The sequence below is a fragment of the Epargyreus clarus genome, unplaced genomic scaffold (assembly GCF_041222505.1).
Source record: "Epargyreus clarus isolate Ecla_fem2 unplaced genomic scaffold, WU_Ecla_fem_2.2 ptg000019l, whole genome shotgun sequence".
In the NCBI taxonomy this organism is placed as follows: Eukaryota; Metazoa; Arthropoda; class Insecta; order Lepidoptera; family Hesperiidae; genus Epargyreus; species Epargyreus clarus.
Window position 1 is genome coordinate 15,289,702 of NW_027332227.1, and position 13,037 is coordinate 15,302,738.

At 36.6% G+C, this 13,037-nt stretch overlaps 2 protein-coding genes across 2 annotated transcripts; one reads left to right on the forward strand and one right to left on the reverse strand.

Moving 5' to 3' along the window:
* The first annotated feature begins 492 nt into the window (after window positions 1-492).
* On the forward strand, window positions 493-8,277 carry BckdhB (Branched chain keto acid dehydrogenase E1 subunit beta). Its single transcript, XM_073083821.1, has 8 exons — window positions 493-759; window positions 1,357-1,493; window positions 3,813-3,956; window positions 4,620-4,775; window positions 5,232-5,403; window positions 5,707-5,852; window positions 6,493-6,579; window positions 7,606-8,277. The coding sequence occupies exons 1-8, from the start codon at window positions 636-638 to the stop codon at window positions 7,744-7,746; spliced, it is 1,107 nt and encodes a 368-aa protein (XP_072939922.1). The 5' UTR covers window positions 493-635; the 3' UTR covers window positions 7,747-8,277.
* A 732-nt stretch (window positions 8,278-9,009) lies between these two features.
* Window positions 9,010-12,362, reverse strand: LOC140750347 (inner nuclear membrane protein Man1). Its single transcript, XM_073083820.1, has 2 exons — window positions 12,208-12,362; window positions 9,010-12,130 (listed from the first exon to the last, which is right to left on the reverse strand). The coding sequence occupies exon 2, from the start codon at window positions 12,120-12,122 to the stop codon at window positions 9,819-9,821; it is 2,304 nt and encodes a 767-aa protein (XP_072939921.1). The 5' UTR covers window positions 12,123-12,130; window positions 12,208-12,362; the 3' UTR covers window positions 9,010-9,818.
* Between the last annotated feature and the right edge of the window lie 675 nt (window positions 12,363-13,037).

The window sequence follows — 13,037 nt, forward strand, 5'->3', positions numbered from 1 at the left end:
ATATGATAGCTTATAAGTAAACATAAATTATGCAGTATTTCGTTTATTTTTTAATATGTTCTAAGTATTTTAATTTTTAAAAAGAAATTTTCGATTTTTTATCTGTGGATTTTAAATCCCAAAACGGCGACAGTGCTGCCTCAAATGTCATGTGACGTCACTACATCGAAACCTGTCGATCACATCGAAACCTGAAGTATGTGTAACGTCGAAGTTTATTTCTATATTTTCAATGTGTTGACGTCACGCTACGAAATGACACTTGACCGCCTGTTTTGGCGTAACGTTCCGTTTACCGTAATAAAAATATGTTTTTTATTAATAAATAGCCCTTTTTCGAAAAAATGATCAATGAAAGGCATATATAATACGTATATGAATTCATTAAAACAGTTTCCCAAAAAGTGTCAAGTAGCCAATTCGATTGGACACAGATACCGTCAAGACGTCACTGTCATGTCAATTTTTTCAACACGTATCTGACTTTGACTTTGTCAATAAGCCCGCTTGTTTTGATTTCGTCACGCGTTATCAGTTTTTATCGTCACTACTAATTAAAATTGCAGATAAGATGAATTATTTTATTCATTTCTTACATACGCGCGTTATTCAGTCTTTAACGTCGCGGGACCAAAATGACGAGTTTGATCACGAAAAACGTCCCAATTTTGGGAAATTTGATAAAACATGTGAACAATTGTACGAAAAGACTGTCTTCGCACTTTATTTACTTCCCAGACAATGAAAAACCCGTGGAAGGTTAGTCTAAAACAATATTTACTTGTTATGTCTTAATTTTTTACATGTAACATATTACATCAGCGATAAAAATCTATGTCTTCTTACTTATTGAAAGTTCTATTAACATGAGTTATTAAACGCTATTTGATTGAAATTTATGGTATGATATGAAAACAGATAACAGTAAATCATAAATTTATGTCCATTTTTCTGAATTACCGATAAGATAGTGCTAAAAATCAAAGTATGACTTTCACTGAGATTTTATTATGACCTTTGGTTACATATTTGATTTTTTTGGAATAAGATAAATGTATAAGATCAAACAAGTTATGTACTAAGTTACTTGCCAATGCAGGCTGTTACCTACCTACCTAAAATCCATGACTAAGTATTAGTGCCTCATATAATTGTGGATGTGAATCCTCATCACTACTTAACATTCTAAATCAAAAACTAAATGTAAGTACTGTAAAAGTAATGTAAATATAGTAAATAAACTTTAAAAAAATTAGCTCATTATAAAAACAAAAAATTTTCAAAGTGAATATTTCAATTAAATCATTAAACTTCCAACCAATAATATCGTATAACACCTTAAAACCAACATTCCAGGAGAAACAACGAAAATGAACATGATGCAAGCCATCACCGATGCAATGGACATCACAATGAAGACAGACCCCACAGCCGTGCTGTTTGGCGAGGACGTCGCTTTCGGTGGTGTGTTCAGATGCTCACTGGGGTTACGGGTGTGTTTCAAGCATTACTTAACATCATTTTTTTTAGTTAAAATAGCAGTGTTAAGCGCTGTAGTAAGGTAAAAACATGTGATATACAGACTTAGTCCTCAAAAATTGAACCTATGGTTGACATCAAACTGACTGACTTTAAACATATTTCATTGTTTTTCCAACATTGGATTACATTGTGAATTATAGTACAATAAATATGGTCACTACAACAATCATGGGACATAAAAGAGTGTGAGTAAAATTCTGATTTTCTTGCTCTATCTAGTCATGAACAATGGAAAACACAAGCATGTGTAACAACTTACAAGGATTCCTATCTGGGCATGAATCTGTCTATGAAAATCAGCATTATCTTTAGACATCTGTTTGTGTAACCTTACTTAATTAAATATTTGGCTAAAAAGTTGGCTAAAAGCCCTAATTCAAGTATGTTGTCAGTCAAGTCAGTACTGAAGACTATGTTGTGATGCCTCATATAAGTATTATATATCTTACTGGCTTCAGATATCTTTTTTACAAGACGAATTTTTATATACTAATATAACAGATGAGCATGAACTTTGTACCACAAAAACTTCAATGATTGTGCAACACGAAACACAGTTATTACATTAAGAAACTCACCTTATTGTGTAAAGTAGATTCCGATACACTTTAAATTAAAATTAAAATAATAATAAGTCACTGAACTTTCCAAAATATTACTTCCATACAACATAAAGGGTACTTAACCTCTGTTATAATCGAAGGCACGCTAAGCTACATAGCCCTTCCATTATGACTAAAATGCTGAGACTAGCAACGTTGTAATGACAAGTAGAGTACAGTGCAGGGGAATCCCTCTATGGCCCAATGCTGACATTATATTTGTAAAAGGTATTTTCATCGATAGGTAGTGAGATAGGATTCACTTAATGGAACTGATGATTGCAGTCACAATTGGCCCGTGATTATGCATCTAGCTGTTAAATTCATTGTGTAAGCTTTTAGAGGGAGTAAGTACAATCACATATACGTTTTGTAGTTTCATATGAAGTCAATTTTTTCTACATCTATCTTGTTTCTCAAAAATTAAGTGAGCAATCATAATATATTGCTAGTAATTGTGATATATAGTAAGGACGTTAGTAATCAATTCAACATGGTACTAATATCAAGCAGTTCTTGTGTTTTGGTTAAAGGATGTAGATGGCTGACTCAGATGATGATCTTAGTGATTAATATTGTAATAACTGATTTTGATTTTGAATATGAATTTATTAAAATATTAAGTAAATGACATGTATAAATTATGTAATTGATCTGACTTCAAATTACATTTACAAGATTCTGGTATATGTAATTTGAAACATATATTATTGACATAAAATGATGTTTGTCATTTATACATAAGTAAATATGTAATAGTTATTTCTGTGTGTACTAATTTGTTATTTAATACTATAAAATAACTTTGTCAGACCGGACTGTATATTTGCATGCCTTAAAGGCAAAATAAGAGGATATAATACTTTGTCACAACACCCATTGTACCTTATTTAGCAAATAAAGGATTATGATTAGTTCTCATCAGTGGCAATGCATCTATGGTCAGCATTACGTATACCAACTGTGCAATATATAGTGCTTATAGATATCCATGGGGGGCAGTGACAGATTAACACCAAACACCTCTGTAATAAAAAATATATATTATTGGCTTAATGCTGGAGCGTTAAACGACCGCATATTTACAAGCATCAGAAAAAAAAAGCTTCTTAGCTTTGGACGCGTCATGAGAGGGTTTTCACATTTATGTGCATAAGTTCTAAACATTTTTCAAGTCCATATGGTAATTTGCATAACCAAAAATCTGATTAATTATTATTTGGCCAATCTTGACAATAGCTTTACCAATTTTGATTGGGTTTACATAAAAAGTACAATTATACGATGAAACTTACACACTTTCATATATGTGACAAATAAAATTCTTCAAACCTAAAAAATGTTTCGCTCGTAAGCACATTAATAACAATATAAAATTTGTAAGAACAAAGTAGTAATATTCCCCCATGACGCTTTCTACACTCACAGCCCCACACTAGGATTCCCTGTATCGTGGGTGCTATGGACACACAGAGAGACAAATACGCAAACATCCAGACCCAAAATCTAAATTCTTCATTAAGAAATCTGTCTGGCCGGGGATCAAACCCGAGACCCTCTGCGCGTCAGACCGGCATGGTGACCGCTCCGCCACGCGGGTCCTCAAACATGACGCTTCTAAAGTTTTACAGAAATAGGAGTATATCATACCTCATCATCAATTTCCAGGAGAAGTACGGCAAGGAGCGTGTGTTCAACACGCCGCTGTGTGAGCAAGGCATCGCGGGCTTCGGCATCGGCATGGCCACGGCGGGCGCCACGGCTATTGCTGAGATACAATTCGCTGACTACATCTTTCCGGCTTTTGATCAGGTATTATCTACGATTAAAATATAATGCTATCACTACATATCATAAAACAAAGTCGCTTCCCGCTGTCTGTCCCCGTGTACGCTTAGATCTTTAAAACTACGAAACGGATTTTGATGCAGTTTTTTTGATTCAATAGGAACGTTTACATGTATACATGCATAACATAGTAGAAAAACACTGAGAATTTTACAGATTTCGTAAACAAAAACATTTTTGTGCTTACATTGCAAACGTTGGTTGAACTCTGCGACATAAATGAAAAAATGTTCTCCAGTCTTGTACCTATATATTTTTCATAATCTACTGCTATAGCAGTAGCAGACGGGCATGCAGTCCACCTGATGGTAAGTGGCTACTGTTGCTCATGGACATCTGTAGTCAACCCCAGGATACTATTAGATATTCCTACCCGAGGCCACAGATGCACCGCTACCCCTGAGGACTATGCTAGAACGCCTCGGAAAAGTATATAAGGGAGATATACTTTCACATATACTTACCACACCCTTCAAAACGGAACATAGCAGCGCCTAACACTGCTGTTATTAGGCAGAAATGGGTTTGGCGATGGTGCCGTCAGAGTCGAACCACAAAGGGTTCTACCACCTTTAAAACACCAACTATAAAATTACAGCTGTTTAATGCCAACATATATATTTGCAGCTGGTGAACGAAGCGGCGAAGGTGCGGTACCGCTCGGGGGGCCAGTTCGAGTGCGGCGGGCTCACGGTGCGCTCCCCGTGCGGCGCGGTGGGGCACGGCGGCCTGTACCACTCGCAGAGCCCAGAAGCCTTCTTCGCACATGCCGCTGGACTTAAGGTCGTTAAAAAAAGCCTTAAAGACTCATAAACCCATAGTAGAAACTCGATTAACCGAACTAATAGTTGTCGTAAGGTATTCGGATAATCGAATGTATAAAGAAAAGCGGATTTTGTGTACATACATTATGTTATGTTTATTAAAAGCAACAAATATCAATGAAAATCAACATTTATTAAGAAATTACAAAGAGTTGCAGTTTCCTAGAGTACATATGTACATAGTACAATACATATGATTTGTTTAATATTTGGTAACATGCATTTGATAATCATGAAATAGATAAAATAGTAAGTTTATCATTATTATTATTACTATCTGTTTGTTTTTAATCTTCTTGATTAACTAATAATAAATACTCAGAAAATATAAACTATATTTGAATTATAAGCTATATTTAGCTAACAATAGCTATCTATTAGTTGTTATTCGTATTAGTAATTTTTAAATTTCCAGGTGGTAGTACCAAGAGGCCCGATCACAGCAAAGGGTCTGCTATTATCCTGCATTCAGGAGAAGGACCCTTGCATCTTCCTGGAACCTAAGATCCTCTACAGATCTGCTGCAGAAGAAGTACCAGTTGAGAGTTACACATTGCCTCTCGGAAAGGCTCAGGTCTTAAAAGAAGGTAACCTTGAGCATGGCAGTAATGCATTATTTGAATTCACAAATTATGAATTCAATTTCATCAAAGAATGGGAGTGTGTATATGTATAGATTTCCTTTATTGTGTTTAAAATATGGACTCGTGTCCATGCTCGTGTATGAAATAAAGCTATTACAAAAAAAAAAGATTGATACGAAATGATACGACACGTGATATACATTTTTTTCTGCTAGTCACTATTCTTATCATTTTTCTCAAATGCCCCAAAGAAGTATAACCTCAAAAAGCGAAATTGTATCAGTACTATTATGAATATTATTTTAGGCGACGCAGCTACCCTCATAGCGTGGGGTACACAGCTCCACGTCATACTGGAGGTGGCGCAGATGGCTGAAGACAAGCTGGGCGTCAAGTGTGACGTCATCGACCTCATGTCCATACTACCCTGGGACCAGGAAACCGTTTGCAATGTAAGTATCCTTCAAAAGTTGCATCTATTATATGCTTGTCATTCACAGTTATTTAAAATTTTTGATTATGGTTCAGCTTAGAATATATATCTTGTTGTAAAAAAAAATACAAAACATATACAACCGACTTCTATGTCACTACAAAGTAAAAAATAATTGAAATAAATGTTGGTTTAGCACATATTTCTGAAGTCGGCGCTCAATATATTTCGTTGGATGACGATGTAAACAGCGTGTCCAATATGAGTTATATCATCATAAACCCTTTTGATCCCTTTAACCCTTGTATCCCACTGCTAAGAGCACCCAGTCTTCTCTGATTGAAAAGGTGTTACCACACTGGTCAAGTCCGATTTGGTAGGCTTCACACACCACTGGGAACTTTTTTAAAATCTATCTTGTATATTACGTATTTTTCTTCAGGATTTATCATTTATTGTTTAAGCATGTGGTAATAAATTTCTAATGTACACATAATTTCGGAAAACGGATATGCAAGTCTAATAGAGTGTGAGATCATGTTTTTAACCACAACGCAGACTATCAATTTCAATTATGAATGCTAAAAATTTAACCTTATTAAACGAGTTATTATTTTTATGTGTATTGCAATTTATTAATTTATTTATGTGTGTTGCAGTCAATAAAGAAAACAGGTCGTTGCCTCATAGCGCACGAGGCACCCCTCACTTGCGGGTTTGGTGCTGAACTCGCCGCTACTATCCAGGTAAGTACACAGATGAAGTAATAGATAGACTTCCTAACGCTGTTTGTCCACCGCCACCGTCACCGAGCCGATACCGATAATTAATGACTGCGCCGAAGTAGCGTACATACATTTACTATAGCCGCTTGTCCACCGCACGTCCGTCAGCCGAGCACCGTCATCCCGGCCGCCGATATTCCGAATTGATCGGCGTGACCGCTAGATTGGCACCGAGATTTTGACGGGCCGATGTGCCGGCAATATAAAACACATTGGAACTTGTCCATACACTGCCGTCACACGCTTGACAGCAGGGACGAAATAAACCGCCGATATCGGTCGCGGTGGACAAACTATCGCCGTCACGACATAATAAAATCGTCACCAAAATAATCTCGTTCACGTTATCGGCTCGGCGAGGGTGCGGTGGACAAACGCCTTAAGACTACTATAAATTACAGGAGAGGTAAAAAATAGCGGTCTACAAAACGTAACATGTTATAATATGACATGGGTATAGTAAACTATGTGATATCTTGTTGAGCTTAGTCTGCCATGCTCGTTAACTGTGATAGTAGATGGATAAACCATAGACAATTTTATTAAGAACTTTCAGATGGATTAGGTTAGATGGGTTCGTCAAAAGTCCTTCATCAAGTTATAAATGAAAATTAATGTATAATACACATATAACTAAAAAATCTAAGGTTCCGATCCTAAACATACAGTTTAGGATCGGAACCTTCATTATCAATAACAATCTATTACTATCCCACTAGGATTAGGCCATAGTCCACCGCACTACCAAGCCAAGTGCGAATTGGTAGACTTCACATACCTTTGAGATTTACATTTTTTATTAATCTCTGAGGTATGCAGGTTTACTTACGATGTTTTCCTTCACCATATAGCAAGTGATAATTAATTTCTAATACGCACATTACTTTAAAAAATCAGAGGTGCGTGCCTGGGATTTGAATCTTCAAACCCCCCTAATTTACTAGGCTATTAGATCTACTTGTATGACAAAAATAAATAATTTTCCAGGAGGAATGTTTCCTACACCTGGAAGCGCCGATACAACGCGTGGCGGGCTGGGACGCGCCCTTCCCGCACGTGTTCGAGCCCTTCTACCTGCCCGACAAGTGGCGCTGCTACAGTGCCCTGGCGCAACTCCTTCAGTACTAAACCTACCCTATAAGGGATGTAAGGGAAATATCTTTCTATGAAGGTCTGGTTACGGTTTATAACGGTTAACTCATCTGCACTTTTAAAAGTTTTTCAGTCCGCGCCAAACTACTAGTCCGCTCTGAAGTTGTTGCGAGCAGGTGTAGTCATACAATTTGCTATGGCGCGATTCGTTTCTATATTCAGAGCGGACTAGCAGTTTTACGCGGACTATACTTCTTTTAGCGCGTTTGGGAAATATTATGAAAGTGAATGTTTACTGCCACCAAAGTAATTTTAAGTCACGAAAAAATGACAAAATATGGAAATATGTGAAATATAACTTCTAAAGTGTGTACGTCAGGTACGACTCCAGTTGATTACAATTACACAATGAAAATGTCCACCAAAGGCGGCAGTGTCCACTTTACCTTATATGTATCTGAAATCTTATACTCAGAGTTAACAAAAGTTAAATTTACATTTAATATTATTGTAATATAAATTCTTGTATATTATTATAAAAATAAAGACTCCTGTATGTAAATAACATACTATCGTTTTTTTTCTTCTCTATTCAGTAAATATTGAGAGTGAATATGTAGTTTCTGATATACTTTTAATGTTAATGAGAATTCTCTATTATACTTATTTATAGGATGTTTTAGTTATTTTGTAGGTAGCATTGATAACATTGTTTTGTTTAAATAATAAAACAAACTATATCTCTAAGATAATATTGAGAAATGTACATAGCAACCTACAATGGTTCTAAACTTATTACGAAGTTACATATCATTATTTTTTAGATACCTATCTGTTCACTGTTCTTCGAGTTCGTTCATTTTAACCACTTCACTATGCAACTGGCATTTCATTTCTTTAGTGCCAATATTTAGAGTTCTATTGAGCGCGGTCACTGCGAAACTGCAGTGAAGTAACTAAACTGAACTGAGCATTGACATTTCTATCTACCCTACGTTTAGGTTTTATCGCGTTTTCGCTTTTAAATTCAAATAATATGGTTGGTAATAATAAATTGGTCCTTACAAATTCACACTTCATTTTACAGGCTTGTATTTACTTTAACCTGTTTACTTATTTAAATTAAGATTAAGGTAGAAAAAACTAGCTACATGTCCTAATGGGCAAATTCATATACACGTAATTTCATATACGTACATACTTATCCAATTGATCTCATTTTAATGAAAATAATAACCAAAATCTTTAGAAGTATGGTAAATGTAAGCATTTTCAAAAAAGTACAGAATCAAACACATGTTTTCTTAAATTATTTATTAAAAAGTGAAAATCAATCCATAAAAATAAGGCTAGAATATATCAATAGTTAGTAAGAGTACTTAAAATAAAATTAATGTCAATCTTAGGAAATAAACACACATGTATCCAATTATGTTGTGCCAGTACATTAGGGCTTTCACCAAGCTATTATAGTTAGTAAAACAATTATGTATCTAATGCAAAATATATCAAACTCCATAGAAACTTATACTACTTATATTTATAATTTTTTTAAAACAATTTGTTCCAAAACAGTAAATCCACGTAACAAATGCAAGCCATTGTGACTAAAACTAATAGAAATTACAACTCAACTTTGTGATGTCAGTATTTACAATTGTGTCAAGAAGTGTGCGGAATTTACAATCTAAAACAATTAGTAGTCACTGCGATAACTATTCAGTAACTCAAATTATTATATTTCAGAGCCTATGTATTATGCAATGGAATTCGGTATGCATTACTCGTACAGATAAAACTAATGAATTATACATATTAAAGATTATGAGCAGCTTACAATAAAAATAAAAATGAATCTATCCCTTTGAACACAAATCATCATATTAAACCTTGTAACCAAGTTACACTAACAGTAATTTTAAAAATATAACTTATTTTAGCATACAAAAAAATTGTATTTGAAATAGAAATGACAATTTTTAGAATAAAAATGAACCAAACGTTAAATTCGCAATAAATAATCCTTCAAGCATTTTGAGAACACTTAATGTCAGAATCAGCTTGTAATAAGTCTTATAACCCTCCATATGGTTATGATAGTATGTATCTTATTCATCCCAGGAACGTCGTTGGCGCGTAGGCTTCAGGTAGGGACCAGATGATGGAGAGTTCGGAAATCTTTGCATGTACCGCTCCAAGCGCAGATACTTAACTGTGATAAGCCGGCCTTCATACCACCAGCCGTGTAGGCTCCTGTACACGATGCCGGCGTCCGTCGGGCTCGCGCATTTCACGTACACACAGCAAGATGTCCTCTCGACATCAATATGCAGGATATTGCAACGGTCACATTTCTCTAAAATCGCATCTTGAATAACCGCCCTAAGGTTGGGGTTGGCATCGTTCTTTTCAAACATGTGGCGAATCTTCAGACAGGGTGTGGGCGACACGGTGAGATTGTTAACTGAGCCTTCCTGAGTTTCAAATGCCTGACCTTGCCAAGCTGCACTACGTTTGGGACTGCTTGAAGAAATCCACCTCCAAACCCTACAATCCTCGCCATCGATCGATTGCACTTCCATACGCACTCTACTCTCATTCCTCTGAATAAATTTAACAGCTGCGTCCCAAGTCGACGTCATTTTTTCGCGATTCTGTGGTGATATCAAAGTGTCTCTAACATGGTCCACTGATATGTACGGTTCTCCACTGTCTTCAGTTTCTTGGGAAATTACATCAATTATTTGTTCCACCATAGAATATACTTCTTCGCTCTTTTTTTTTTGATGTATCATGTAGTATTTATATAATCTATGCATGCCAAGGACTAAAAGAGTTATGAAACCAACAATGACAATGGTGGATCCAGCTGAATACAGAGTATTGACAAACAAGCAAGATATGGGCGTAGATGGGTCAGAGAGTATCAATGCGACACTTCCTTTGTTTCTCTGTTGAACCACCATGTCAGTTGAAGAAAGAGTGGAGTACTCAACATCTTTAGAGTATAAATTCTTGAGCTGGATCACACTGAGCCCCCACCTTGGATTATTTATGAGTAAAACTTGCAAATTGTTCAGATCCATCCGACACTGGCTAACATCTATGCCATCAGCCCGTGCACTGGCAATATCCAAGATCTCCCGCTCAGTCATGTAAGGCAGTGTTCCTGGCTTCCCACATTTATAAGCTGCAGCACGAGCTGTCAGTTCTGGGTGAATGACTTTTAATAGATCCTTAGCGTAGCTGACTTGTTCCTTATGCACACAATTTATGCCCGGCCTGTTCCCTGGTATATTTAATTGACATATTGGTATTACACTGTTTTGATCGTCTGCCACTGATGTAATATCGTTCTTCTTAACTATATACATAAAAAATAAGCAAAAAAAAAAAAGTGCAACTAGAGCAACCAGGGCAAGAGAAACGAGATTGTTCTTCAAAAACTTTTTGTCATTTGCGGTTTTGTAATCCACATCGGATCTAGACACTCCTGAAATAAAAGACCTGCGTGGCAAGAGAGTGCTCCCATTATTGGGTTCTCGGTCCAAGTATGATGTCGGTTTTGGAGGGTCTGCCTTCAGTGCTGACAAACGTCGAGTGAAATTACTCAGGTATGGAGATTCTACCTCGTCCACTGTAGATGTGGACGGCTGATATGAAGTACTAGCATAATTCGAAGTGTAATTACTGACCGAAGGTCTGTCCGCAAGTGAAGATGTGAGGCCTAGGCGTGACCGTATGGAGTTTAAGTTATCCGAAGATGAGATTGGAGATGTGTAAGATGTGGGGGAGATAGAAGGGCGAGAGAATATAGAAGATTTAGACATGGGGCTAGTTGCAGCGTCATTCGTGGGGAGCGTGCTGGATATGTAGTCACTGGATCTGGAGTTGCTCCTGTACGGGCTGGAAGTCTTTTTGTCGGCATCGACGTCACTGTCGGAACCAGTTTCGTAGTCTTCATGTTCATTAGCGTATGTCCGCGTCACCCGGCGCTTCGTGATCGTCTCCACCTCCTCGTGTGTGCGAACCGGACACTTCTCTTCGTCAGACTCCGAACCTTTATCGTCACGTTTGACCGGAGAGTCCTTTTTGGATGGTGTGCGTCGTGTTTTGGTGACGGGAGGCAGCATCGCCCCGCCGGTGGTGGCCCGACGCCCTCGCCGCTCTTTCACATTGCTAGTAGAATCGAAATCAGAGTCTTCTCCGCTCGAATACCTCGCGAGAGACCGCGTATTTTCAATCTTGCTCTCGACGCTATTACGCGGCTTACTTTTGTTATCTAGCACCAATTTTAGCTTCTTCACTAGTAGTTTTCGCGTAGACGCCGTGATTGGCATGATGGGAAACCCATGTTCGGCGAGTTTGGTGCGGAGCTCCGCATCTGACATTGAATCAACTTGATCGGCCATTGCGAAATCTGGAAAAATAACGGACGACTTTAATTCAAGCTCACTCGCGGGATCACTTTACAACGGATAAACAATCGAAATTCACCTTAGTTTCAACGCGTTCACGACAAATTACGTCAATTCTATAAAATAAAATTCACCGGCGCGTCATCTCGCACGCGCTAAGAACGTCGTTACATTTGCTTGTTTGTGTTGCTACTATTAAAAAATTTAAAATATACATACTAAACACTCACTAAAAATAAAATTATTTGTATTTTTTTATTTATTGATTTCAACATTCAATACATAAATTTTAATTGTCACTGTTACTAATAATTAAATGACACTTTGAACATTTGATTCACACCAATTAGAGAAAATGGCGTACATTATGAAAATTCATTCTAAGTGTAACCACGCACTATGTTTTTTTACTTATAAATTTCGCATATCTATAATATATTACAATTATTCAAGATCAAATGTTTGCAGCAAAAGTAGTTGAGGCCAGGTTAATATACTCTTTCGTTTAGGCAACTAGAGTCCGCCTAAACGGTCAATGATATTGTGCAATATTGCGAATTGTGCAATATTATTGACCGTTAGGGTTAATATTGAAAATTGCGCTAAGATTGAACGAAAGTTTGAACGAGTTTAATTATTATTGCACCATATTTTTGTTGCATCGTAGGGTCATTGTAGGGTCAGTATTGCGCAATATTTTTACTAAATCAAATGAAATCATTTTTTTAATTAAAAATAGGTTCTTTACAAAGCACTTTTTGAATGTCAATACATCTACCGCCACTTTACAAGGTGTTCAGGTATGGAAAAAACTATTCTCAATCTCCGACAGAACACGAAAACATTGTGCAGTTCGTATTATTGTGCAAAATAGGGAATATGCATATGATTTACATTTTCTTGTTATTT

Coding starts and splice junctions, on each gene's coding strand:
- BckdhB (XM_073083821.1), top strand. CDS start 636: ATGACGAGTTTGATCACGAAAAACGTCCCAATTTTGGGAAATTTGATA. Junction 3,957..4,619: donor TCTTTCCGGCTTTTGATCAG/GTATTATCTACG, acceptor ATATATTTGCAG/CTGGTGAACGAAGCGGCGAA. Junction 6,580..7,605: donor AACTCGCCGCTACTATCCAG/GTAAGTACACAG, acceptor ATAATTTTCCAG/GAGGAATGTTTCCTACACCT.
- LOC140750347 (XM_073083820.1), bottom strand. CDS start 12,122: ATGGCCGATCAAGTTGATTCAATGTCAGATGCGGAGCTCCGCACCAAA.